Source organism: Brassica napus, chromosome A3 (genome assembly GCF_020379485.1).
Source record: "Brassica napus cultivar Da-Ae chromosome A3, Da-Ae, whole genome shotgun sequence".
Taxonomy (NCBI): domain Eukaryota; kingdom Viridiplantae; phylum Streptophyta; class Magnoliopsida; order Brassicales; family Brassicaceae; genus Brassica; species Brassica napus.
The window spans coordinates 37,650,313-37,677,356 of NC_063436.1; the positions used below are offsets into that span (position 1 = coordinate 37,650,313).

General features: G+C 31.0%; 1 protein-coding gene and 1 long non-coding RNA gene across 5 annotated transcripts; both read right to left on the reverse strand.

Moving 5' to 3' along the window:
• Window positions 1-10,390: 10,390 nt before the first annotated feature.
• On the reverse strand, window positions 10,391-12,945 carry LOC106409209. Of its 4 annotated transcripts, none has more exons than XR_007338478.1 (6): window positions 12,606-12,945; window positions 12,023-12,264; window positions 11,477-11,902; window positions 11,306-11,397; window positions 11,144-11,210; window positions 10,391-10,808 (listed from the first exon to the last, which is right to left on the reverse strand). It is a non-coding gene; the product is annotated as an uncharacterized LOC106409209 (long non-coding RNA). The 4 variants fall into 4 exon arrangements; XR_007338477.1 differs by lacking the exon at window positions 10,391-10,808 and having other exon boundaries at window positions 10,974-11,210; window positions 12,023-12,090; window positions 12,152-12,264; window positions 12,606-12,941; XR_007338476.1 differs by lacking the exon at window positions 10,391-10,808 and having other exon boundaries at window positions 10,974-11,210; window positions 12,023-12,075; window positions 12,152-12,264; window positions 12,606-12,940.
• A 464-nt stretch (window positions 12,946-13,409) lies between these two features.
• LOC106409373 (subtilisin-like protease SBT2.4) lies at window positions 13,410-18,896 on the reverse strand. The gene is made up of 10 exons (XM_013850021.3): window positions 18,644-18,896; window positions 18,293-18,437; window positions 17,584-17,996; window positions 17,211-17,306; window positions 17,037-17,106; window positions 16,673-16,955; window positions 15,043-15,386; window positions 14,358-14,625; window positions 14,009-14,281; window positions 13,410-13,919 (listed from the first exon to the last, which is right to left on the reverse strand). The coding sequence occupies exons 1-10, from the start codon at window positions 18,883-18,885 to the stop codon at window positions 13,510-13,512; spliced, it is 2,544 nt and encodes an 847-aa protein (XP_013705475.2). The 5' UTR covers window positions 18,886-18,896; the 3' UTR covers window positions 13,410-13,509.
• Window positions 18,897-27,044: the final 8,148 nt, after the last annotated feature.

Genomic DNA, 27,044 nt, shown 5'->3' on the forward strand with positions numbered 1-27,044 from the left:
AACGGATTGTTCTCAATTGTGAAGATGGTTTCAACACCAGAGAATGGCCAGCATTTGCAAGTTATTTGGAGGATATAAACACTTTGAAAGAGAGTTTTTTCCCCACGCAGAGATTATCTATGTACCAAGAACGCATAACAAGAAGGCGGAGCTTAGCCCGTAGCGCTAGGAAGGAAACGTCTTTGTAGTTCACATGGATCAAGATCTCCCAGTTTGGTTCACAGAGTCTATATGAGTCTGTAAAGTTGATGACAAAAAAAAAAAAAAAAAAAAAAAAAAAAAACATAATTATTGTATTTAAAAAAAAATGAAAAAAGGTTGGTTTAATATACTTGCCAAAAGGGGAAAATTTATTAAAAAAAAAGGGATCTAAACATTTAATTTCCCTAACTCCTGTAACCCTAACATCGATCTCTCCGCCTCTCTCTTTCACGGAACGGCGAACAAGATGGCGATTGTGTCTTCTCCGTTGTGTTTTCTCCGGTGAAATCAACGACGAGTGCAGCCACCAGTGGAACCTAGCTTTCTTTTCTCCTACATACCGAAGGTAAACACCAAAGTCTCCATCCAATTTTAGTCATAAAGTTTGTTCATTTCTCCTTCTTGTTCTAATACTTTTCTCTGGATCTCTCTCTCTAGACAAACGCAAAGGAGATTTGAGAGCTTCTCTCTCCACCTCTCCGTCTCTCCTCTCCGCTTCTCTCCGCCTCTCTGCTTCTCGCCGCCTCTCCCCTTCTCTCCGCCTCTCCGCCTCTCTCGCCTTCCGCTACTCTCTGCATCTCCGCATCTCTCCGCCTCTCCGCTTCTCTCCACCTCTCTGCCACTCTCTTTCTCTGAAATCGCGTTGAGCTAAGGTATTATGTCCGAAATTTATCTTTCTTCATTTCATGTTCCTCGATCCGGTTATTGTTTGATGTGTGTATGTGTTTGTGAATTGATTTCGTTTGATATGGTTTGGTTAATTGATTTCATTTCTAAACAAAAAGATATATAGTCTTTGTGTTTTTGAATTTGGTTTTGTTCTTGTGTTTGTCTCTGTTTTCTCTGCAAAGTTTGTTTCTTTGACTTGAAACAATATGTTCTGTAAAACTGAAGGAGAAGAGCTTACCTGATTTGTGAATTGTCTTAGTTTGCTTAACTAATTATATGAACCGATTATGTTTTTGACTTATGGTTTTTGTTCATTTCATGATTCGTTTCACTAAAATCATTTTTTTGTCTTTTGTAGATATGGAATTAGTGCTACCTAAGCGACTGTATGCAGAGGGTTTGGAACCTCAGGTCAAGAAGATCAACAATAGCTGCCGCATGGAACTTATCAGGGATCTGAAGAAAGCCATGTCTGCAGAGTACAATGATGTGAAGATAGATCCTGTTTTCAAACATTTTATGGCTATTGCGGATAACAAGCTCGGGTTTTCAGGGAAAATGGTGGATAGTTTCTTGTGCAAGCAGCTAATTACCTCGAAGATGCATGAGAAGTGGTTTGTCTTTGCGAGGACGCCTCTCCGGTTTTCGCTTCAGGAGTACCATGCTATGACAGGCCTCAAAGTTTCTCGGAAAAGCAGCAGTGACGTAGTAACATGGAAAATGACGGGGGGATTCAGAGTAACCTACTAAGGACTGGTGATACGATCACCTTGAAGTTGATCCGAAAGGTGCATCTAAAAGAAGTTGACAAGTGGACTCGGATTGATAGGATGAGGTTAATCTACCTGTGTGTGATAATGGGTGTGGTGATGGGGAGAGATGAGAAGGTGAACATCCCTAATATGTACATCAAGTTGGTGATGGATCTTGACAAGCTCCGGAAGTTCCATTGGGATCTTCATTCGTATGACTTCCTGCTAAGTTCCATTGAGAAGGCTAGGAAGAAGTTGGGTAAGAAGGACAACTAAATTTTTGAGGGTTTCTCATATGCTCTCCAGATTTGGATTATGGAAGCAATTCCTGATTTTGGAGAAATATGTGGGAGACAAGTCTCTGGTAGCTTCGTCGGTCCAAGGTGTGGCAATTGGAAAGGAGTTGCAAACGTTTATTATGAAGACATCATTGAGCTTGAGGACTCCTTAACTAAGAAGGTAACTATCTCACATTGTTTTATTATATATATATGGTTGTTGTATATAATTTGTATAGCTTTTAATGTTTTAACTGTTTTATAGGGTGACTTGTTCTCGGTTATTTCAGTGACTGGTAATGGTGATATGTTTCTGCATGTTGAGTATACAAGGAAGGGTGAGATGGAAGATGAACGAGTGGACCTTCTTCTAAAATAGGATCAGACAGAAGTTTGATTGGAGTAACACATAATGGCCAGTTTTTGAGCCTGGAGAGACTGAAATGGAGGAAGCCGACAGCCAGGATAGAAGGTCAGAAGCTGATAAGACTGTGGTTGATACTGATGTTTTAGCAGACGAGGAGACCTCTTCGGTCACAGTTGCAAGAAAAGGCAAGAGAAAGGTTCTTGATGAAGGAGCAGAGACAAGAAAGAAGAAGTTGTTGTATAAACGATCTGCAGAAAAAAAAAATCTTACTTTTGGTCCTGAAACTAAAAGTTTCATTGAGGGTCTCATACAGACATCTGTCACTTCCTTGGGGGATATGCTCAGTACACAAATGGCTAATATGGAGAGGATGTTTAAAGAGAGGATGGGGAAGATGGAGATTGAGGTTTCACAGCTCAGGGACGCAATCAGTTTGACTGGTGAAGGAAGCTATCCTAGCAAAAAGGCAGCTGAAGAAGCTCCACTAAACATCAAAGCCATGCAAGCTCCAACTAAGGGGATAGCCAATCAAGCTCCACCTAAGAGCAAAGCCAATCAAGATCCACCTAAGAGCAAAGGCGCTCAAGCTCCACCTAAGCGCAAAGGTGATCAACCTACACCAACAAAAAAGGTACTACCTAAGAGAAAGTGTAGAACTTGATGAACTTGGAACTAGGATGCTTGAGTTAGGGTGCTGGAGCTAGTCTTTTGGAGCTAGGTTGTACTTGGAACTTCATTTTCACTATGTAATATTATGTAACAATTTAGTACTTTGTAATATGGAATGAGAAACTTTGTGTAATAGGTTTCTAATGGGTAATATGTTTGAATGTTTGTGTATGAAACTCTATGAATGTACTGCTTTGTTTGTGTTATGAATGTAATGCTTTGTTTGTGTTATGAATAAATGTCTTCTTATATGCATTGTTTTTGGTTTTAATGAATAGGATGGGAAAAAAATTGCTACAGAAACTAATGATTTTGATTTTGGATTGAGTACACAAGACTTGAGGGACCTGTCCCAAGATAAAGTTGAGACCTCAAGAAAATTGAATAGGACAGTTCTATTAGCAATCTCAGTGTTCTGTTCTTACAATCCACCTTTCTTATCGAAAAAACGAACGCACTTGTGCATCAGCTGCAGAAAAAACTCGGACATCAGCTATTGTCAAGCAAACTCAAACTCAAACTCAATTGACTTCGAAAGCATAGCTGAACAAAACATAACTAATACAGAACAAAAAAAACAGGGAGATAGAGAAGAGAGGGGAAAATAATGCCAATGTATAACAATAAAACTGAGAAAATAACCAAACGAAAATTATCCAAAGTATAACAATCAAAATGAAAACAAAGTTGATAGTTTTTAGAAGAAAAAACCATACGAGACAATGTAATACTGCACTTCAAACACCACAACTTGCATACTTCAACAGACCAACTTGTAACACAAAGAAACATACATGAAACACAATTAAATCGAGCTTGAAACACATTAAACGAACTGGCTATATAAGATGACCCTTACCATATGTGACTGGCTATATTGGTATTTTACAAGTTGCTCTGTTGTGCCCACTAATACCACATCTACTACACTTGCGATGCTGCCTCTTTTGTGATGTTTGCGATGACCGAATTTTATCTTCAACAGTTTCGTATCTGCGTTTTCTATTCCTTCCAACTGATCTTCTTGTGTCTGGTGGTAGCACATTGACTTCGACAACATCTTCTGGTATGGACCAAGCATCCTCAGGAACAGCAATAGGATTTATGCTTTCATGATAAGCTTATCGCCAAGCTTCTGTAGTGTACATCAAATCAGTCAATGTGTGTGGCTGTCTGCCAACATGAAAACCAGTTTTAATTGCGTGCCGACAAGGTATCTTCATCAGGTTGTATTTCCCACATGAGCAAGTCCGTCTATCCAAATCAACTAAGCAGTCAATTTTATCACCTCTAACAAGCAATCGACCATCGCTAACAGGGTAAACTACAAATGTTTTGCCTTTCTCGGTTCTCCTTTCAATCTTTTTCTCCACATCTTTGGGGAGAGGATGTTTACGCAGCAATATCTTTTTCTTACGGTTATAAAACCACCGAGTCAACATTTCCATGATACTATCCAACAAGGGAATGATTGGATACTTTCTCGGTGAACGCAAAGCAGAGTTGATGGATTCGGCAGGGTGGTTGTCCTTATGTCATATCTATATCCAGAGAATTAACATCTAGCCCATTTTTGTACATCAGCATCCCTTTGGTATTTTCCAATTGTCAGACTGATATTACACACATTAGCAATGTCTTTTCAAACTCAGCAATTCTATAAACCTTGGACGCCTTTGCAACCATCCCAACAAGTCATTTCCCATGGTAATATGTTACCACATTATTCAACAAATGATGAATGAAAATACCATGTTTAGCTGTTGGATACACAGTCTCAAGCGCCTTAGCAATGGCCGCATTTATGTCTGAAATAAAAGCCAAATGATGATCATCAGCAATGACTTTCAACCCAAAACAATTATGTGTTTGTGTAAATGGGTGTTTTATTAATTGTTTATATTTTTAATAATTTTTTTGATTCCTAAACTATTTATTTCATTAATTTTAACATATGAAAATGGTAAAAATGAGAAAATGGTAAAAAATGGATTATACCATAGGGACAACTATGTTGTTTTTTTGTTCTGTTTTGGCATTTTTTCCTAAAATCAAAGCAATCAAGCTTTATTAATAAAAACTAAAGCTAGAGACCAAAATCTTTGAAAAGAAATATAATGGCTCTAGAAATCAATTTTTCTACAGCTTTAGGTTTAGTGCTTTTAAAACTTTGAAGTAAACCTACAACAATAAAATTTAAAGCTAAAGCCACAAAATCTACAGCTTAAATCTTAAAGCAAAAAATTCAAAGCTACAGCCTCTACCAATCAGCCCCAATATACACAACTAGGTGGTGACATGCGCCCTACGCGGAGTAAATAGACAAAAAAGATTATAAATATTAATCAATAAATATTAAAATTTAAAAGCTATAGTCACATATCATACATGTTATAGAATAAAAGATGTAAAGTTTGATAAAAAGAATAGTGAAAAAACACAATTTGGTTTTAGAAATTTAGTGAAATATCTGGGGACCAACAATCTAGTTATGGACAACAAACAATAATAATAATCTTATTTATACATTTGATTTGTTATATTTGTATTAAATTTTAATTGTTTCCGAGATACGTCAAAATTGTAGACAAAACGAATATTCCATCACAGAAAATTAGTCCTAATAGTCGCTATCTTTTAGTTTATAATTTAAAAAATTTGGAAAGTATTACAATCAAGGAATTAACAAATAGGAAACAATATTAAATATGAGAATCAAATATTATATATTGAATAACAACTCCCTGTCACCATTTATATTGATTGTTTAAACACAAAGTCTTGGTGCTTAAGTTAAGGGATTGCGACAATATAATTAAATATCGTACAATCAGTCAAGAGATCGACCCTATTAGCTAATTAGACTTGGCTTTGAATTATAAGAAACATAAACTAACGGTTTAACAATCAACATATGCAGTAGTGGATAGTAACAAAACTCTTCGTTAACAAATTTTTTTATTGCATTCATCAAAAACTACTGATCGTCTCTTCAAAACAAAATGTTTGACTTACTATATAACAAAACCAACTTCAAATTTTTTTTTTAAATAATAACAAAATACGAAGAAAATATATTTTTTTCAATACTGATTCATCAAAACCATTGAATTTTTTTTTGAAACAAATCAAATTAATTTCCAATAAACAATCCAATTCACCCTAACCGAGAACTCTCATATTAACCCGACTAGTTTGACTGGGCAAATTAATAAGACATATATTTTTAACCTTTCTGTTATTATTTTGTTTAAACGTCTGAACTCAATTAAGAAGGAATAACCAATGTTTGTACGGAAACAATGAGATAAGAGAAAACGGAAACAAGGCTAAAGCGCAAAAACCAACAGAATGATCTTAAGGGAAAGATTTAGCAAACGTTGGAGATGGCTTCTTCTTGAATCCTGTTGTGGAGCCAGGCTGGGCCTCCAAGGGCAAGGTAAGAGTGGAACCTTCCATCCTGAGTTACACTTCTTGCAATGTCTCGTGCAATGGAATTTGAAAATGTTGATTCCTGTTCAAAAGTCACCGACTCAAAAACAGAGCGCACATCCTTGATCTTGTCGAGTAAATGACGATATCTTGGCCATGTTATAGCGTTAGAGATCGATTTATGGGCATCATGGGAGTCGATTCCCAAAACCACGTCTCTAAAACCCATATCATGTATACTATGAAGCGCCCAGCTGATACATTTAAGCTCTGCAGATAATCTATTCCCAGAGGGAGTGAAAGCATCTCTTGAGTGGAACAGAACATTACCCTGGTGGTCTCTCAGAATCCATGCAGTGCCTATCATAGCAGTCGCATTCCTCCAACGTGCATTCACGGTGCATTTGATCAGATTGAAATTAGGAGGCTGCCAAGAATTCGAGGTCCTCAATGTTGATGTTACAGGCTCAGCTGATGGAGCTCTCTTGTTTACAGAGAACCGGAGCTTTGCTTCCTCTAACGCTTGGCTTCTCAATGTTTCAACCGATGTTTGAATCTCTGCATATAAAATAGAGTTGTGATTCTTCCATATAATCCAGAGTAACCAGGGAATCGCATTTCTGCGACTTTCCTCCATATTCATATCTGATATCATCTGCATGATCACTGAAAAGTTGTCTGTCAGATTGCGAGGTGGCGTAGAATCAACTGGGAAGTGTACTGTCTGTAACATTTCTTGAGCAGGATGACACTGAAACAGTACGTGGTTGATAGAAAAAATATTTGATTTACTATATAATAAAACCATAGAAAATTTTCTTTTGAAACTAATCAAATTAATTTTCAATACAGTCTGGTTCACCCTAACTGAGAAACAATTATATTAACTCAACCGGTTTGACTGGTCAAACCGATAAGTTATATATTATTTACCTTTCTATTATTTACATGTGAACTTGTAAATGACTCAGACTTCACTTTCATATATAACACGTATATTATGACTGATTAATTTAGATATACATAGCAGAGCACATATATAGCTCATATATTATGTTGGTAATTAACAAAACATATATCTCCTATATATTAAAAGAGAAGCATTACAACATTAGAAGCATGATATGTGTCATCATGAGAATGATTTTCAAGAGTCTTTAGAAAAGTAGGTTGGTCCATCTAAATATAAACTATAGTTTTTATTAAACTCATCACAAAATAATTTATTAGTATTAAAAGTTATTTTTCATTTTTTCCTTAAATAAAAGCTACGGAATTATCTAATGTTATTAAATTATATATGTGTAATTAATGATTTCCAATAACAAAAATTTGCTAACAATTTGTATACACTCAATCATTTTCGTTTAAATATTTGTTATTAAAATAAATTACACAATTGCATTAACCATATAATCAAAAATTAGATTTTTTCGTATATGTTGTATTTTGAATTTTTAAAAACGAGTATAAATTACTAAATTGTTAAAAGTCTCAAACAAATTTTTGTTATCAATGGTTTAAATTTTTTATTATAATAAGATATAAATAGTTATAAACCACATAAGTAAGAAGTCTTATTTAATAAGTGTTTATATTAATATATATATATCATTTAATTAAACTACATATCATATAAAATACGAACTATATATTGATATTTACATTTAGGCCTGGGCATTTCAGGTTTCGATTTGGTTCGGTTAGGGTATTTCGGGTAGGGGGTTAGATGATTCATTTATTACTTGACATATTTTTGGTTTGGTTCGGTTAGTCTCGAGTTCGGTTCGGATAGTAAAACTAGAAACCGGGAAATACCCGAAAAAAAATCGGTTCTCATTTGGTTTCGGTTCCAGTTCGGGTAGTTAAGGTAAAATATCGGTTATTTAGGGTAAAATATTAAAAAACAATTAGGATGATTTAGATAAAAAAATTAGATATATCAGATTACTTTGGATATTTTGGATAATAGTATCCGGATAGTTTTGGATTTCGGATATTTTTGGGCAGTTGAGATACTTTATAATAATTTAGTTATTTTCAAATATTTTTTGCTACTTTTAATAAATTTTTAAATTATAAATATATATTTAACTATGTTATATGTATATATAACTATTAGTGTTATATACCCCGGTACCCGTTTGGTCCTCGGTTCGGTTACGGTTTGGTTTGAATGTAGAAATATAGGAGCAGTTCGGATATTTGAGGGTCTCGGTCCGGTTTTTTAGGTAATTTCAGTTCTGTTTTTTTTGTCCAGACCTATTTGCATTGAACAAATATTGAGAACTTAACTAATATTTTAATTTTTAAATTTGCATTCAATTAAAAATGATTAAAATTACTAAAACTATTAGAAATCTCAAATTAATTTTTTTATTAATGGTTTAAATTTTTGTTATAAGATAACAATAATCATAAAACCATATGATTAAAAATTTCATCTAATAAACAGCTTTACTAAAAATATATTTTATATATATGTTTATCATTTAAATTTAATTATATAATATAAAATGGATCAAATTGATTACCATAAAATGACCGTTAATAAACAAGAGTGATTGTTTGATTTATATCTGCAAGCCAATTTAAATTATATGCGTAATATTACTGATTTCTCAATATTTCAATATATATTTATTATTTTATTATTTCATAATATGTAGAAAATATAAAATAAATAATACCATTATAAATATAGTTTGTATATAAAATATTTATCCGGCACAAGGCGCGGGTCTTAACCTAGTTAGAAGTTAAGTACCAAGATAGAAGTCATATATGACTTAATGATATACATATATATAATACGTAGAATATTCTATTATATAACCATACTAGGGCAAGTCCGCGCTTCGCGCGGGATTTTATATTTGTTAATTTAGTTGTGTTGATATTTTTTGTGTTAAAAATTTGGTTATACATTCTTTGTTACTCGTTATTTATGTGAAATATATGTTTATGTAAGATGTTAGAATATTAAATGTCAAATTTATTGTTAATTAACTTTCTATATAAATAGTTACGGTTGTATAAAAGGAGCAATGTAAATCATTGTTATTTAAGATATTAGGAGATTAAGTGCTAAAGTATACGATAGTTGTGATTATTTGAATGAAGCAATGTTATTTTGTTTCTTTTTTTCAAACTATTTTTTGAAAATATTTGTTTTAACTATTTCCTAAAACGAAATCTGTGATTTACTCTTTTTCTCGGCATAATTTTTAGTTATATATTTTTATTAAATTATTATTTTTGACAAAATTTTCACTCTTCTTAATTTATATTCTATATTCCAACTAATAATGTATTGTTTACTATTTTTTTTTTCAAACTGCTTTTTTAATTTTTAATTATTTATTAGTTTTTGGTTATATTTTTTTCAGATGAATTTTTTTTGATGAGATAATAATTTTTATTTTTATTTGCATAGGTTTGATAAAACATTAACGATAACATAGATCTTTTTTGTTCTTGTTAACTTGCTCTTTGTATTCCTACATTTTATGTGTTTTGGATTATTTTATGTATTGACATTAACCTTATTTGATAATTAAATTTTTAATTAAATTCAAGTTATTTCTCTTTATCCATCAGATAGAAAACTTGGTGGGCTATTCGGTTTGATAGTAGTAGGCCTGGACGTTAGGTGGCCCGTTCAGTTTCGGTCCGGATGATTCGGATTTTTGGATTTTCGGTGTTATGCTCATAAGTACCATTCGGTTTTTACTAATTATCGGATCAGGTTCGGTTCGGTTTTTTTCCGGGTTTGTTTCGGATCGGATTTAACCAATGTTTAAAATCATACAAAAATATATTTTAAAAAACCTCGAAAATTGACCAAAAAAATTTCAAAATATAGAAATTATTTACAATCTAATTAAAAATTAGTTAAGCTATCTAAATTAACTAAAAAAGTATTCAAAATAACAAATAAAACAATACTCTAAATTATCTAAATCACCTTAATATATATATAAACATTAACATATTTAATTAATTTTGGATATCTTCAGATCCTAATTCAGATTTCGGTTTTGTGGTTTAATTTTATTTTAAACACAATTTTTTTTTTCATTTGTTTCTAATAGTAGCATATGACAGTTTTGTGTTTTAATTTTATTTTAAACACAATTCTATACTTTTTATTTAATCAACTCAAAATCTAATCTAAATAAGTAGTAAAATTACAAACACAATTCCATAGAAAACATTTCTGAGAATTAAATTCTACTAACATCTTCATGGGAAAGGAAAACAATTTATGGGAAAACAAAATGTTTATTTTCTTTCTATGTCCATTCTTCAAATCTCAATTTGTACTTTCTAATATCTTCATCATTACCAAAAAAACTCCAAATTTTCTTCACCTGGTAGCTGAAACTATCTCCTTGTACACCTCAGATTCCTTTGTCTCTTATACTCATATTAGATTCTCTGTCAGAGACCGTATATGTGTAAAAGCTAGCTTAACTTATACATACATTTGAAAAAGCGAGCTTAGCTAATACGTCCAAATCATCCTTTGCTCCTATTGTGAGAAGATTACTCATAAAAGAAAACTCTTTTTTTTTAATTAAAATTTATGAATCATAGCCTGAGGACACGAAACGTAATGAATTTATCATTGGTGTAAAAGTTTGAAAGTCATGATTTGTTCAAAAATGCTTAGTAAATAGAAAGAAAAAAAAGAACAAATTAAATTGCAGATTTAAAGAACTCGGCTTCATAAGATGCTTAAGGACTTTACTCAGGATTAGCTCAGATCATACCAGTGTTGCCCGCTATATCAAGAAGTACTGCTTTGATTTCAAGCAATATCTCATGTCCTTGATATTGCTGATATTCACAAACAAAGAAAACATGTAACTACAAAATTCATGTAAGAATCTCAACTGTTTTAAGTGAAAGGTAAATGATGTTATTGTTCTCACCTCAGCGTGGAAAACACTCACGGCAACCCCGTTGAAACAGCTAATCACCGCTTAATGTTCACTGCAAATCCTTCCCTTAGTCTAACCTCAACCTGTGAATAACATAAACGCAGACTAAATATCTTAACATAGAATCGAAAAATTTTCCATGAAGCTTTGTTTAAGACTTACTCTTGCTTGTTGGCCTTTAAAGCTTGGCAAAGATGAAGGACATAATTCTTCCTTTACACAGAAAGAAATAATATGAGGTGTAGGAGCTAATGGATGGAAGATTTGTGGAGTTGGAGGCAAAGATCCAGGTGGAGTTGACTCAAGTTTGTTGTTTACTTTGCTGATCTAAGCATATAAAGCCTATCATTTTGCTTCTTCCTCCTCCCCTTCACAGCCATCAGATTCTTAGCAGGCATTCCCTTCTTCTTACACTTTCCTCCTCCATTTTGAACACTCTTAGTCGCTTACTGCTCTCGTTCAACTCACCAGACTCATAATTCCACCCTGAAACCTAAATTCCAATCTCATCCATCTATCCATTATCGATCAGCTTCATCATTCATGAGCTCCCCGAGTACCCTGTCTTGTTTTTTTTTAATCTACGATCTAAGTAATCAATATGAAGCAAGAAATATGATAATTCAATCCAATTTTCAAACAACTCACATTTCAAACAAAAAATTAATATGAAAATTCGGTAGAAACGTGTCAAGCTCAAGTATTTACCTAAGAAAGTTATCATTCCTGGCTTGTTCTCGTGGGAAACCCATCGGAATAAACTTCGCAAAGAATTACTGTAAGCAATTAAAATTAACACACTTAAGGACAACCTTAGGGAATTGTATATGAGCTTACCAGTTTATAGTGTTCAACAGCTTGCGGTGTAAAAGTTATTATCACAAATCGATGTATTTGTAAGCGTTGGACAACCTCTCTTTCTAGTGTAACCGAGACCTTTGAACTGGATACTGGAAATCAAAACAGCTTCGTCAGTCTCAATAATCTAGACTCAAGAAGCAATAAACGAAACCAAAATAATCTTACACTAACAAACAAAACCAAAATTTAATAAACCAAACGAAAATCATCTAAACTCATGCTTTCTATATAAAAAAAAAAACCAAGATCATCTAAACTCAAACTTTATAAATAAATAAACAATACCCAAATCATCTTACATCAACAAACAAAAACCAAATCAATAAGCAAACCCAAAATCATTTAAACTCAAGCTCTTTTTTTCTCAAGCTTCCTAAAGCTGATGATGTTCACGGGATGAAAGCTGAATTTTTTATAGTTAGAGATTCACCGTCGTGTAGAGAGTGAGATTGCATTGAATGAGGAATCATGGTTCTAGTGGTCGAAGATTTAAGACGGTCGTTAATGATGATAAATGCATTTCGTAACGATTCAGAAAAGAAGAAGACGAAACGGAACGAACCGAGCTTGATCAAGAGATTCGCCGTGAAGTCGTCGAGAGAAACCTATTTTAGAAATTCAACCTGTTGAAAATCCATGGTTGGTTTCAAATAATGTATAAGAACACCGGCGTCGTCAGAGATCAAAGAGGAGTATGAACCCTAAAATTGGGTGTGAAACTGACAAAGACGATATAAGTGTTTCTAGCTTCTGGCTCAAAAGTCTGAGTTAAACAGAAAGCCCATTTAACTGTAGCCCACAAAATGTTAAACATATCTCGTAAATGAAAAGCATAGTTTTGCAGAGTGGGACACGTGTCAGCGTCATGTTTCTCGACATTCCAGGCTGGATCCGACGTGGACGCACAGGAGTTGAAGCAAACATCTTTATATATATATTGATAGATATATAAGATCTTCTATTATAATGCATAGAATATACATATATAATATGTATTCTACAGTTATTCATATGTAAAGTTATAAACCAAACTTCTATTATATTTATGTATGTATCGTCATGTTTATATATTCATATACAAAGGGCCTTTCATAGTATAAAGTAAAATACATATATAGTTTTAGTGAGCAATGACATTACATCAATAGAGGGTTTTAAAAAAAAAATATGTAAGAAGGGCTCTCATGATGAACCTAAGTAATAATATTTTGTTAATTACACATGAGGGTAAAGATTACTTATTACTTTATTAGTAAAAATGCTCCTCAAATAATAAAAAGAGATTTTTTTTGTATGGGAATGGGACTCTAATAAATCAAGCAAGAGCAATGTTTTTATAACGGGATGGTCTTAACCGTCAATGGGATTCTTACAATATGATTTAAGCTTCCGGTAAGAACAATTTCACCAAACGTAAACTGGTTTAGGACTTCTGTAACATTGAACTCAATGTCAACATCTTGGATTCTCTGTGCCCGTATCGTAAACCAAGATGGGCGTAATCGTACGATTGTACCATTGGGAGGTACAACTGAACCAAGATATCTCTCGGTTTTGTTGGAGACATTTTGGAAACTTCTTCTCACTACAAGTGGCCCTTTAAGAGCAGATATAGTCACTGATGGATGGTTAAGATTCGCAGGGTGGCTAAGCTTGGTGGTGCACCAGGCTCCGGTTGCGGATCGAACTGTGTCCGGGTTAATGTTTGGCAGTGAACACAAGAAACTGATGTAGTCTTCAAAACCTGGTCCAATATGCCGAACAGTATTATGAAAACAACCCCCAAGGTTTTAACTATCAATTTTCTCCGACATGATAAATAGAAATATTTACCTGTGGGTAAAACCAGCCCAGGATCTAAGGCTCTAGCGGGATTAACATGGCCAGCGCCATGATCAAAATGATTAGATGGAAACAGTTCACCGATTCCATAAGACTCCGCTGACATAACTTCGCCTGAACTGTCGTATCCTGTGGCCGTGGTGGAAATTGCCGAGGCAATCATGGCCGGGGTCCAAGAAGGATTAAGCTGCTTTATCAGTGCAGAGATCCCCGCTATATGAGGAGCCGCCATGCTCGTTCCGGACAATATTGCAAACCTCCGTCCTGCTCACGAAAAAAAATTAAGTGGTAAATTTGATAGGATACACAACACCAACATGAAGGGTGTAAAAGTAAAAACCTGTGAAATTAGGATCAAAGGCACTAGTAAGGCTCCAGGCTCCCCATATTTGATGACCAGGTGCAAGAATATCTGGCTTAAGGACGTCCAAAGGATTCTGATTTGCATCTATAAAAGCCGGGCCCCTCGACGAGAATCTGCTCACAACCGGTGCTTCTCCAGCGAACACCGAGTTCCGGCCTTCGTTGATCCTGGCTCGTGCCCCAAATTGTGTTACTACCCCTCCTCTGTCTCTGTAAGTTTTCTCTTCGTAGTACCTCATAATAAGCTAACATGAATAAAATCTTAATATTTGTAGTGAAACTTCATGGAAACATGTTCATGCCAAGTCAAATGGTCCCTATGTGATCACTGAATTTTATTTCTACAATGTTGTACCCGTTAACTGTTATATACTAAAAATACATTTATATACTAATATAATATATAGTCAGCCATCCACACCCTACACACAAAGATCACAAATGGATGTTATATATTTGCTAAACTATATACTCTGACAAGTCAGTTACCTAAACTTATGTTTAATCCGATTAATTGGCCGAGTTTAAAAACTATTTATGCCTACAATTTTTCATAGATATGTTACGCAGAGTTATTTTCCTATGGTAGCGCTCTGATCCAAATATATAACGAAATATTGTCATTTCTTCAGTTATTTGATGGAATTAGAGATAAAAGTTACCTGGGAATCTAATACTTTAGGGATTAGAATACCAGGTGAGGAAAATATCGTAGGTTCTGCAACATAGTCCCCGAAATTAGGGTTGGCCATGAGTATGAAACCCATGAAACCAAGGGTCGTGGCGGTTTGGGTGATGGCTCGAATTGTCGAGATTTGATTGAAGAAGCCCTCCGAAAATGTACAAATCACAATACTTCCAAGAACCTTCGCCGGATCAAAGTTATCCGGTCGCTGACATTCTTCCACGTCTCCGGTTATGGTTCGTGGAACGGAGCCGTTGGTTCTAACTGCGTCTCTGGCTAAGACTAGCCTGTGTCGAAGGAAAGGAGCTCCGAGAGTTGGGCCTTTAATTTCAAAATGAAAAAAAAGTAATTATCCTTTTTGTTCCATCATAAAATATTAGAACTAGGTTAAACATAGATCCACTAGGTTCATTTAGTATTTTGTTATTTCATATTCCATATCTTAAAAAAAAATAACAAGTATTTGTCAAATTATATTATGTTTTAAATAAATAAAAATAATACTAGTTATAATTTTTTTTTTAAATATTTATAACGCTGTCAGCAAAATATTAAACCTTAAACCGTAAATACTAAACTCTAAACCCTTGGATAAATCTTAAATCCTAAATCATAAACATTAAACACTAAATTTTAAAAACATTAAACCCTTAATCCTAAACCCTCGGGTAAACTATACCAACCCTTGGGTAAACCATAAAACCTTATGGTTTAGGGTTTACCCAAGCGTTTAGGATTTACCCAAAGGTTTAAGATTTACCCAAGAATTTAAGGTTTAACCAAGAGTTTAGTATTTAGGGTTTAAAGTTTAATGCTTTGCTGAAAGTGTTATAAATATTTTTAAAAATATTTTTTTTTGCAACTACTACTATTTTTTATTTATTTATTTTTAAAACCTAATATAATTAACTTGACAAACTATTATTATTATTTTTTTTTGAAAACAACATTTAGAACTATTGAACCGATTCAGCAAGCCAAACCGGTGGGATAGAATCAACATAAAGCATAGCTGAAGGAGAACTCCTCGCACCACGTGCAAGTTTGTCCGCCAATGTGTTTTGTGCAACTATTATTTTATTTCATTTTTAAAAGATATAGAATATGAAATAACAATATATTATGGGTTGGTATATCTATAGGTTCACTCTATGAGGTGAAAAAAAAAACTCTAGATCCAAAATGTTATGAGTATGTAAGAACATATGGATTAGAAATTCAATAAAAATATGGTTATATTATAATTATGAATTAAATGTTGAAAATGACTTATCTCAGTAATGTTTTAGAAATCTTGCAAAAAATGGCATTTTACTATCAAATATATCAATTAATACCATAATGTATTTCTTATAAATTAAAAATGTATTCAAACAAAAAAATATATATATATGCAAACAGATAATCTCAAAAGGAAATAAATGAACGTGTGGTGTCAATAGTTTTGATAAAACTAATTTGTTGTCTTTAGTGTTGCAACTTAAGCATTTAATCAGAAAAGAAATTAGCTTTGCCAAATAATTTTTTTGAATGAAGTTTTTTTCCTTGGATTTTATATATATGGAATGCAAGTAATTTTTATTTGAAGAAGTTAGTTAGATATATACCTGAAAGTCCGACGCCCTGAACGGTCTGGCCACCGTCGAGGATGAGAGAGGCCGGATAAGACCGGTCCGTACTTCCTGCGGCGACGCCGACGACCCACGGACTATAAGACAGCACGGAAGACGGAAAGGGACCATGATTCCCTGCTGCCTGCACCACAATGACTCCTGCTTTTCTAGCCAATAGCATCGCCAGGTCAAAAATCCCGAGTACTGTAGGCTTATCTACCGGTGGTTTGTCCGGTCCTACGGACAGTGTCAGCACATCTACACCATCTATTATTGCCTGTGACAAATTAAGTTCGAAAGTAAAGAAATTTGTTTAATGCTTTTAAGTAAAAAAGAAACAGTATTGTGTATCTTTTACTTGGTCGATGGCAGCAATTACATCAACAAGAGTTCCAATTGATGGGTAAACTGCCTTGTAAACGGCTATTCTGTCACTCGGAATAATAATATCATTTGTAAATAATTTCAAAAAGAAGTATTATTTAGTCAATTCATAAAAACTAACAGTATTTATAATGGTTTTATGACTTACCGTGCTCTTGGAGCCATTCCGCTGGCTCGGCCGTAGGAGAATCCCTCGACGATCACCGGAACTCCTGAATTTCCGGCCGCGATGGAGGCTACGTGACTAAAACCAAACCGTCCAAGTTAAAATCTCATATACATAATTTATTCATCACTTAATAAACATGATTTATTCATCACACATTATATGTATTATGTGTATTTCTTTTTGTCGGCAATACTAATGTATACATATTGTTTTCTTATAAATAATACTAATGTATATTGATAATCACATATTGCATATAGTTAAGAAAAACAGAATCATATATTTATAGTCGACCAAAGGGTAAGGACAAGACAATATTAGGAGAATAACAATAATAGAATCATGGTTATACCTTCCATGGCCGGACGCATCGAAAGGAGAGAGTATATCCAAGGAGCCGTTGAAAGCGACGGAAGCTCGAGCTCCAGCGGAAAAGAATCTTGCGGAGATGATTTTTCCATTACAAGAACCGGCGGGGAAGAGAGGACCGGTCTCACAGTCGCCGGAGAAATTTAAACGTGAGAGATTCGTTGAGTAAGGGTTGGTGAGATCGTGTGCGGCAAAGCTAGGGTGAGTAGGGTTAATTCCTGTATCCACGAAACCGATTACGATGTCTTCTCCGGCAAGTCTGTCACCTTGGTTGGATATCTTAGGCCAGACTTGTCGAGGAAGTTCCAAGAAATCGGGAGTGTAAGTTGTCATTAGTTTCACTCCTTTGTCTTCTTCCACTGCCTTCACTCCTTTTGCCTTCTTCAGTTTCTGGGCCTGCATGATTAGTGTTTCCGGTTTAGCAAACCAAATTAGCCAAATGTTACAAGATTTATGTTACTGATTTAGTTGAAAAGATTTTCTGCAAAAGAGTTGTACAAAAAGAAAAAAATCAAACGTTGGTTCAAATTATTAGATATTAATGACGTTTTGTTTTCCATTTAAATTTGTAATACGTTCATAGTATATAAATAACATCATTGTTTGGCTCCCGAATTGCACTAAACCGGTCAACACTAAACCAAACCGGCAAAAGTAAATTTATTTTTCATTTTTGTGGGTAAGAGGAGGACCTGAGAAGGAGTAGTACGGACTGCGAGAGCATTGATGATATGTTTGAAGCTATAAAGTTTTGTATAACTTCCTTTTTCAAGTGTACTTCCAAGTATTTCTTCATGAGTCTCTTCTATCTTATTTGCTTCATATGCCATAGCTTTGCTGGTTTCCGTCATCAAATGTGATCAATCTCAACATATACAGTTATAAGATAATTCTCTCAAACTTCTTTTGGAAGAAACTAAATCGAATTTTGATTTTATTTATGTACTTTAGTTTGTAAATATGAATACTAAAGAACATGGAAGATGGGAAAATAGGTACTTATAGATGAATTAAACCAAGTAGATTCACAAATTGATCTGAACCTGTTGATGTTAGTTGCCGCATGAAAGGCCAATGGTTCACCTTCAACCAGAACAGAGTAAATCCTTGGTACATGATCATCATCGTTTCCGTCTTTTTCTTCTGCTCTGGATAATATTACACAAACAATTAATACAAGTACACATAATATGAGCCATATGAAACAATAGGCTCTTAGTTTTCTTGGATTGGTATCCATTAGATCTTTATTAAGATTCTCATTCTCCATTTGTGTAAGATACATTTATATATTTTCGAGGGTAATGAGAGTCATGTTCTTGGACGATACACAATATCAACGTGAACATTTTATATTAGAGGCTGTGTGCGTTAAAATCATTATCACTACCACTTTCCTATTTGGTAAGGTGTGAATCTTGCTTATAAGGAAGTTTCTTTAAAATAGTTTTGACCAAAATAGAGGGAAAAGAAGCCTTTTTGTTTTTTTGTCAAGAAAATTAAACCTTTTCCTTTGCTTTTAGTTTTTCCTTGAATAAATTAAAATTAGGCTTTTCGCATTAATCCTTGAGGAGGGGGATGGGGGTCATGTTTTTTTGTTTTGTTTTGTAAAAGTGGGGGTGGTGAAGTGGATGGTTTATGTTGACCCAATATTATGCTTCTTCATTAATGTTTATGACACCATGTCATATTTCGAGTTTTGGAAAATGCAACTTAGAATTTATTTTTTTAATACTGGTCAAATTAATTACTTGAGCATATCTCCTATATATTATTTGAGAAGTATTGCAACATTTTTTTTGTAACCACGTGTCATCACTAGAATGATTCTTAGAATCCTTAGAGAAATATGTTGGTACATCTAAATATATAATAAGTTTTTTTATTAAACCACAATAAATACATTATTAATGTGTTTCATTATTTCCTTAAATAAGATTACGGAATTGCCTAATGTGACTAAAGTATATATGACAATTAATGATTTTGAATAATAAAAATAAGTGTGTATTATAATTATATTTGTTTAATTTTAAGCTATTAAAATAAATTAAACAATCATAGTAACCATATAATAAAAATTAAAAAAATTATTCATATATTATATTTTGAATTTTAAAAAATGAGTATAAATTACTAAAACTGTTAAAAGTTTCACATTCAAATTTTGTGATCTATCATATAAAATTTTGTTATGACATGATACAAATAATTAAAAAAATAATATAAGTTGAAAGTTTCATTTAATAAGTATCAAAAATAAAAGATATATAAATATATGTATCATTTTAAATTAAACTATATGTCATATGAAAATACATAAATATCTTAATTTTGAAATTTACTTTAAACAATTTTTTGATAAAAAGTTTGAAAAAATATTGACAACTTCATTTCTTAAAATATTATATATTACTTAAACCATTAATCCCACAGTGAAAATTTTGGTATCACTAATTTAGACATTTTGCTATAACAGATACAAATGTTAAAAAAAAATATGAGCAAAAAGTATCATCTAATAAATATTAATATTAAAATATACCATATATATGTTACTATCATTTAAATTTAATTATATATCATATCAAATAGAAAAAATATTTTTTCGATCTATAAAATTTATTTATATTTTCGCACTAATTTAATTATATAAGTAGTAGATAATGACTTTTTAATTATTCAATATATATATATATTATTTCATAATATGTTATAAACCTATAATATATAAAATAATTTATATATATAATGTTCATCTCGCGCAAGGCGCGGATCTTAACCTAGTTATTAGTATCTCTCTCTCTAAAAGATCCCCCTATATATTAAAAGAGAAGTCACTTTAGTGAGGTTTGGTGACGTGTCGCTCATAGTTGAAGTTTCAAAAAAATTATTATAATTTGATTGGTTGATTGTTTTTAATTTTTATTTATTTAAATTAGATCTACAAATTTAAGGTAAGTCTAAAAACATTTAATATCACTTGCCATATAATCTAAAGAATATTACAAATAACAATTTATGGCAACTAATTCTCGAAATTATAGAAAGATTAATAATGTTATATTTATTACTTTTAATATTTATAAACTATAAAATATAATGAAGTATTTTTAATTAAGATAATTATAATAGTTTTATACTCTACTTTATGAATTGTATTCGAATATAATTATATAATAAGTATTTTAAATATTACAAAATCCAAACATGTTTATTAATACGATTTTTAAATTATTTATCGTTGCTTATAGAATAAATTTATCAGAATTTTAAAATTAATTATATAGTGTTATAAATTATTTATAAAAATAGAAATCCGACCATATATTGATTGAAATGTCACATAAGTGACTTTTTATTACGTGTTGATCATAAATGAACTCTTCAAATTGTTATAATTTGATTGACCGATGATTTTTAATTTATTTATTATAATTATATCTAAAAGGAAAGGATAATTCAATTATCACTTTCCAAATAATCTACATAATATTAGAAATAATTATTTATGGTAACTAATTGTTGAAACTTTGAAAGAGTAATAATGCGATCATTTTTTTTTATATATTTATAAATTACATAAAATAATAAACAAAAGGTTTATTTGAATTGATATAATGATTTTATATTGTAAAGAAAGAATTATATTTGTATATAAAGTATCATAATAACTATTAATGTCTAATAATTCAATGCATGTTTTATAAATCATTTATAAAATTATAAATACATTTATAAAAATCATACGTTTTAAATTATTATAAGAGGTTCTAAGTCATTTATAGAAGCTTATACATTAATTCATAAAATGTATTTTGAAAATTTATCCTCCTATTACAATTTTTTGAATTTTTTTCATTTTCAATGGTAAAATTCCTCAACTATGTTTACTTAGTGTAGAAATCCCTAAATTAAAGATTTACTGGTAGTAATAGTAATTATGACCTGTTAGAGTTTAATTCATCAAATAAAGTTAGTTTAGGGGGTTTTTCGTTAAATACTTAGTTTGGAGGTTTTTACCCAAAACAAACTTTGTTGAGGGATTTTAACGTTAAAATTCCTTATTCTTTCATTATTATCTATTATTTAAATCCTTACAGTGGAATTTGTTTTATCAAAAACGAGTTGCAATCAACTAACGAGATATCTTCTTTTCTAATATCATGCATTTGATATTTAAATATATATATAACAAAATTTGAGTTACCAAAATTATGTATATATTATAACCAGAATATCTTTAAAAATTTATTTGAAGATATTCTATCTCATGGCTGAATTAAAATTTATTAGAGGATATTCTATCTCATAACTTCTCTTGAAAACTGGGTCATTTAGAAATTTAAACTAATTTGCTATATAAATATCACGCCACCCCCATTAGTTTCACGCATCTATCTTTTAAGTTTTCATATGTTTTTGATCGTTCTAATTTAAATTCTACTTTTGTGATCTTGCGCAAGTGTATGATAATCAATAAGTAACTCATAAACGGAAACACAATTACTGGTAATTTTATAGGGGATTCTTCTTCTCCGTTTATTTTTATTCTCTTCCTCTCCATGTTGTATCTCTATCTATATTTTTGCATCAGTAGTGATTCAACTAACAAAAAGAGACGACTCTGTTTATCCAGGAACTCATCATCCCTTTCGAAAAAGGTAATTCTTTTTTTTTCTATAAAGTTAAATCACTTATCAAGAATAGAATATAAGATGTGTATGCTAATCAAGTGCTATTTATTTATTGTGCGTGATCCTCTTCGGTACGTCTGAGAGCTAAAGGTAATCTCAAAGCTTTTTAAAAACTTTGAAACTCATTGACGTTGTCCTATCATTTATACAATTTGTTATCTTTTGGGAATTGTTTACATCTTTAAATATTTTTGTTAGAATTACATATTTTCTGACTCAAGGCTTAGAGAAGGAAACTGTAAATCATCTCTGCTGTTACAATGAAACCAATGATAATAAATCTCAGGTAATTCAAATCTCTCTTTTATATTTTATGGCTGATTTTTTTTATTGGGGTTATGCGTGAAATATTTATTTTTTCTCAATTATATTTTTCTGATGTTTTAAGATTAGTGTTAAATGTGATCGTTTTCTAAACGTTCTAATGTATTCTTTGTTCATATGAACATAGTATAAATATCAATATGTAACATCAAATCTTTCATATCAACCATATACATGTAATATAAGTATTATATAGTTGTAAATATGTGATTATCAATTTAATATTAATGTTAATGCCTTCACATACGTACGGGCGGTCCACCTAGTTTATTAGTAAAGGTCATAGATGCAGTTCTTTTTTGAAGGGTATTCTGTAACAAGCAATCAAGGTTTAATCTTTCCAGAAATGCGTCTAGATCTACCTAACATTTCTGGTTATCATCTGCAAAGCTTTAAAGCAGTGTAAGCAGGAGCAAATATAGTAGTAAGTTTCATAGTGTCTCTTCGAAGATTTGTGAATCTTTGAAAATTTGCAAGAATCACGGTCAGTGAACACACTTTTGAGTAGGGCTGGACATGATTACTTTGTACTTGGCTTATACTAGTTACTTGCATTGTACCCGTCTTGAAAAATCAAGTATTTGGTGTTATCAAGCTAAATAATAAGTCAACAAATTTTATTACTTGTAATTCCGGGTCGAGAATCAATCATTTTTTTTCATACTTGCTTTGCTACTTGGCCCGTTACTCATTATTTGTTTTTAAAGATACTACTTGTTATCTACTAGATATACATATTACTCATTAAAATGCTCGTTACTCGTTAAAATAATGGTTACTCGTTAAAAAAACTTCTTTCTAGTTAAAAAGTCTTTGTTTCATGTATTTTTAATTCAAATACTTGCAAGTAATCAAGTATTTTATAGACAAGTATTTGATTTGACAAATAACAAGTCAAGTTAAGTAATTTCCATGTATTAATTTTTTCTTCGAGTACTTGATTCGAACAACCTAGTACAAATACTAAATCAAACTACTTGAATGAGCCAAGCCAAGTAGCAAATACCTGGAAATTAGTGAGTACTTAACTTGTGCCCATCCTTACTTTTGAGACTATCGATTGTGTGGGTGATGAAGTCATCAGAAGACTTAGGGGTGGCATTCGGATACACATTCATGTTTGATTCGGATCTATTCAGGTTTTGGGTTTTTGAAATTGATGATATAAGCTCCATTCATGTATTTATAAATCTGGTTCGGGTTTGTTTCAAATCTTTGCGGGTTTGGTTTGGGTTTTGATAACCCATTTAAATCATTTTTAAAACTTTAAAATTCAAATATACTTAAAATTTCTCAAAATTGAAACATTAAAATCATATACAACATATAAATTTGAATAATGTATTCCAAAATACCTAAAATTAAGATAAAATTTATTTTAATTGAAAATTTGGATGGATATTTATAAATATTTCAAGTATTTTTGGTGTTGTGAGTATTGTTTGGATATTTTAGATATTTACTTTTTACTATTTTTATATATCTCTACAATACTATTTGAGAAGTCAGTTTCTTACGTGTCGCACTCACGTTAATTCTTACGACGGCTATTTACATAGGTAACCTTAATGAATTAAACTATTATTTCAAATTGCCATTATTAAAAATACTTAATAATCTATTCCATTTAGATTTTAGTTTCCTTTTTATATTTTGGTAAATAACATATATAATAAAAAGAAATATTCATATATTAAAAACGAAAATAATATTTACAAAAACGAAAATATTTTATTCCAATTTACTTTTAAATTTTAGTTTTCTTTTTTATATTTTTCTAAATAACATTTATAATAAAAAGGAAATTTTCATATATCAAAAAAACGAAAATACTATTTAAAAAAGGAAAGAAAAGATATTTTATGAAAAAAATATTTATATAATATGATTTCATAAAAAATAAAATTCACAAAAAACAGTTTTGATGTTAAAAAGATAACCTCTCTTTAAAACATAATATTAAACAACATAATATATATTAATTAATAAAAATATTTTATTTTTGTCAGTCATTTTTTTAGATTTTTACAAAAGGTAATTTAAATAACATATACTAAAATATCATTGATGAACTAAAAATATTTTATAATTGATACAATGGAGATGTTTATTCAATTTTACATAATTTATGTTTGTTAAACATTTAACTATGAGTTTTCAAAATTTTACAAATCTACAAATATTAAATTATACAAAAGAATTTACAGAATTATATATATATATATATATATATATTTATATTTAGGATAAAAATCTGAACTAATGAAATAAATAAAATCAAATTTAGTTGGACTAGAATCAAAAGTAATTGTGCTTCGAATTGAAGAAATATGTGTAATTTAATATCATCCACAAATGAGTAATTTAAACAATCTATATTTTTAAGTCCAAGACCAAAGTCTAAATGTAAAAAATAAAACTTAATCAAAATATTAATCTATATTAGCACAAAAAAATACTACCGTTAAATTTCAAGAATTAAATATAATTCAATATTGCAAAGTAATAATCACATCATCAACTATAGATATTATATATTCAAATGATATGTCTAATTAAAATAATATAATGTTATATAAAATAAATCATACATATAAATTAAAATTAGAATATTAATAATGATAATAAATTTATTTGTATATATTTCTATTCGTGCATGAGCGTGGAAAAATCACCTAGTTTTCAAGTATTTTGGACAACTTTAAAAGTTATTATATATTTTGGATATTCTGGAAATTAAATCTAAAAATAATTAATATATTTAAGTATATAAATCAGATTTGGATATATTTGGATACCCAAAATATTTTGATCTGAATCGGATTCGGTTCCGGTTCTCTAAATATAAAAGTTTAAAATATTTATAGATTTTTTTTTTTAAATATTTATAGATATTTTGCCAGTTTCAACTCAAGTTTGATACTACTTATTCAGATCAGATTCGGTTAAATTATTCATATTTGGATTTTGCCCAGTCCTGAGAATACTTGGGAAATTGCTATTCCAACCCAATTTAATAACACGTGACCTGCACATAATTTTATCAAATCGAGTGCATATTTATATTTATATATATATATTTCATATAAAATTTTTAAACCTATATTAAAAAATAGAGTAATTGGCGTAGTTGCACCTAAAAACCAATGTAATTTGCCATATAACCTTGTTTCTTTTTAATATTTTTAGTGACTATAATACCCTTATCTCTATCTCTCTCTCTTCTCCCTTTTATGTGTTCTAATCTCTTTATCTCTCGTACAAATTCTTCAAATCATCTTCTAATTCAACACAAATCTTTATTTTTTTATTCTGATTCTTTTGACACCCATAATGTTAATCTTATTATCTCACCCCAATTCTAATGTTTTCAATTTTGAATCACAATCAACTTTTAGATAATATATACGTTAGTAGGTATTTTATTACTTACCTGCTATTATTTAGATTTTAATGGATTTTTAATCGATACATGAAGTGTTAGCTGTTACAAATAGATTTAGAACTATTTAATAGATAACTAATTAATTGTTAATAGTTTCATTAACTGATATATGATTTGTTAGTCGATACATTTGTTTGATACATAGATTGTTAGATGATACTGAAATTATTAGCGGATATGTTAGTTGGTATGTAGATTGTTACGTGCTATGTAAATATTTAGCTGATAGATCTAGAGTTACTTGTTTTCGACAAAGCATAAGGGTATTTTTGTCCGCACAGTGTCAAAAAGTTACTCATTTTTGGGTTATCCATAATTATAGGCATTCAGCAAATTTGGACTTTAATTGGGGATATTCTACACATTGTCTCTAAGAAATAAATATATTTAATGTCAAAATATATATCAATTCTCTATTATTTAAAACATGTTGTTTAATAAAAAAATAATTTCCTTTTCAAATCTCAAATTCATTAAAAATTTATAGTTTTTGTTTCCAAAATAATGTTGGTTAAATAAGTTATCTTATGACAAGAAATATCTAATACCTCATTAATAAAATATATACAGTTTAGTATGGGAGAAATTACGGGTCTGACTGGTGACCATTCGGGAAACAGGAGGAACGAATTAAAAAGGAATGTTCGAGAATAAAATAGCAGGAATGAAAAGGAATGGTTGTTCCTTATCAATTTTAACAAGGAATACTTTTGTTCTTTAATTCTCTACAAAAAAAGGAATGAAAGAGAATGAGAGGGAATTATTATTCCTTGTGAATGGTGATTTTTTTCAGGAACGTTAGGGAATGCATTATTCCTCACCGTTCCCTGGTCACCATTCATACCCTAAATGTTTACCACTTTTATGGTACCCACTTTTCATTTTTACCACCACTAATGAGACATTTTCAAAAATACATTCTTCACTAAGTGACAAAAGACTCTTATGTCCTTGTTATTTATATATATAATAAATTAT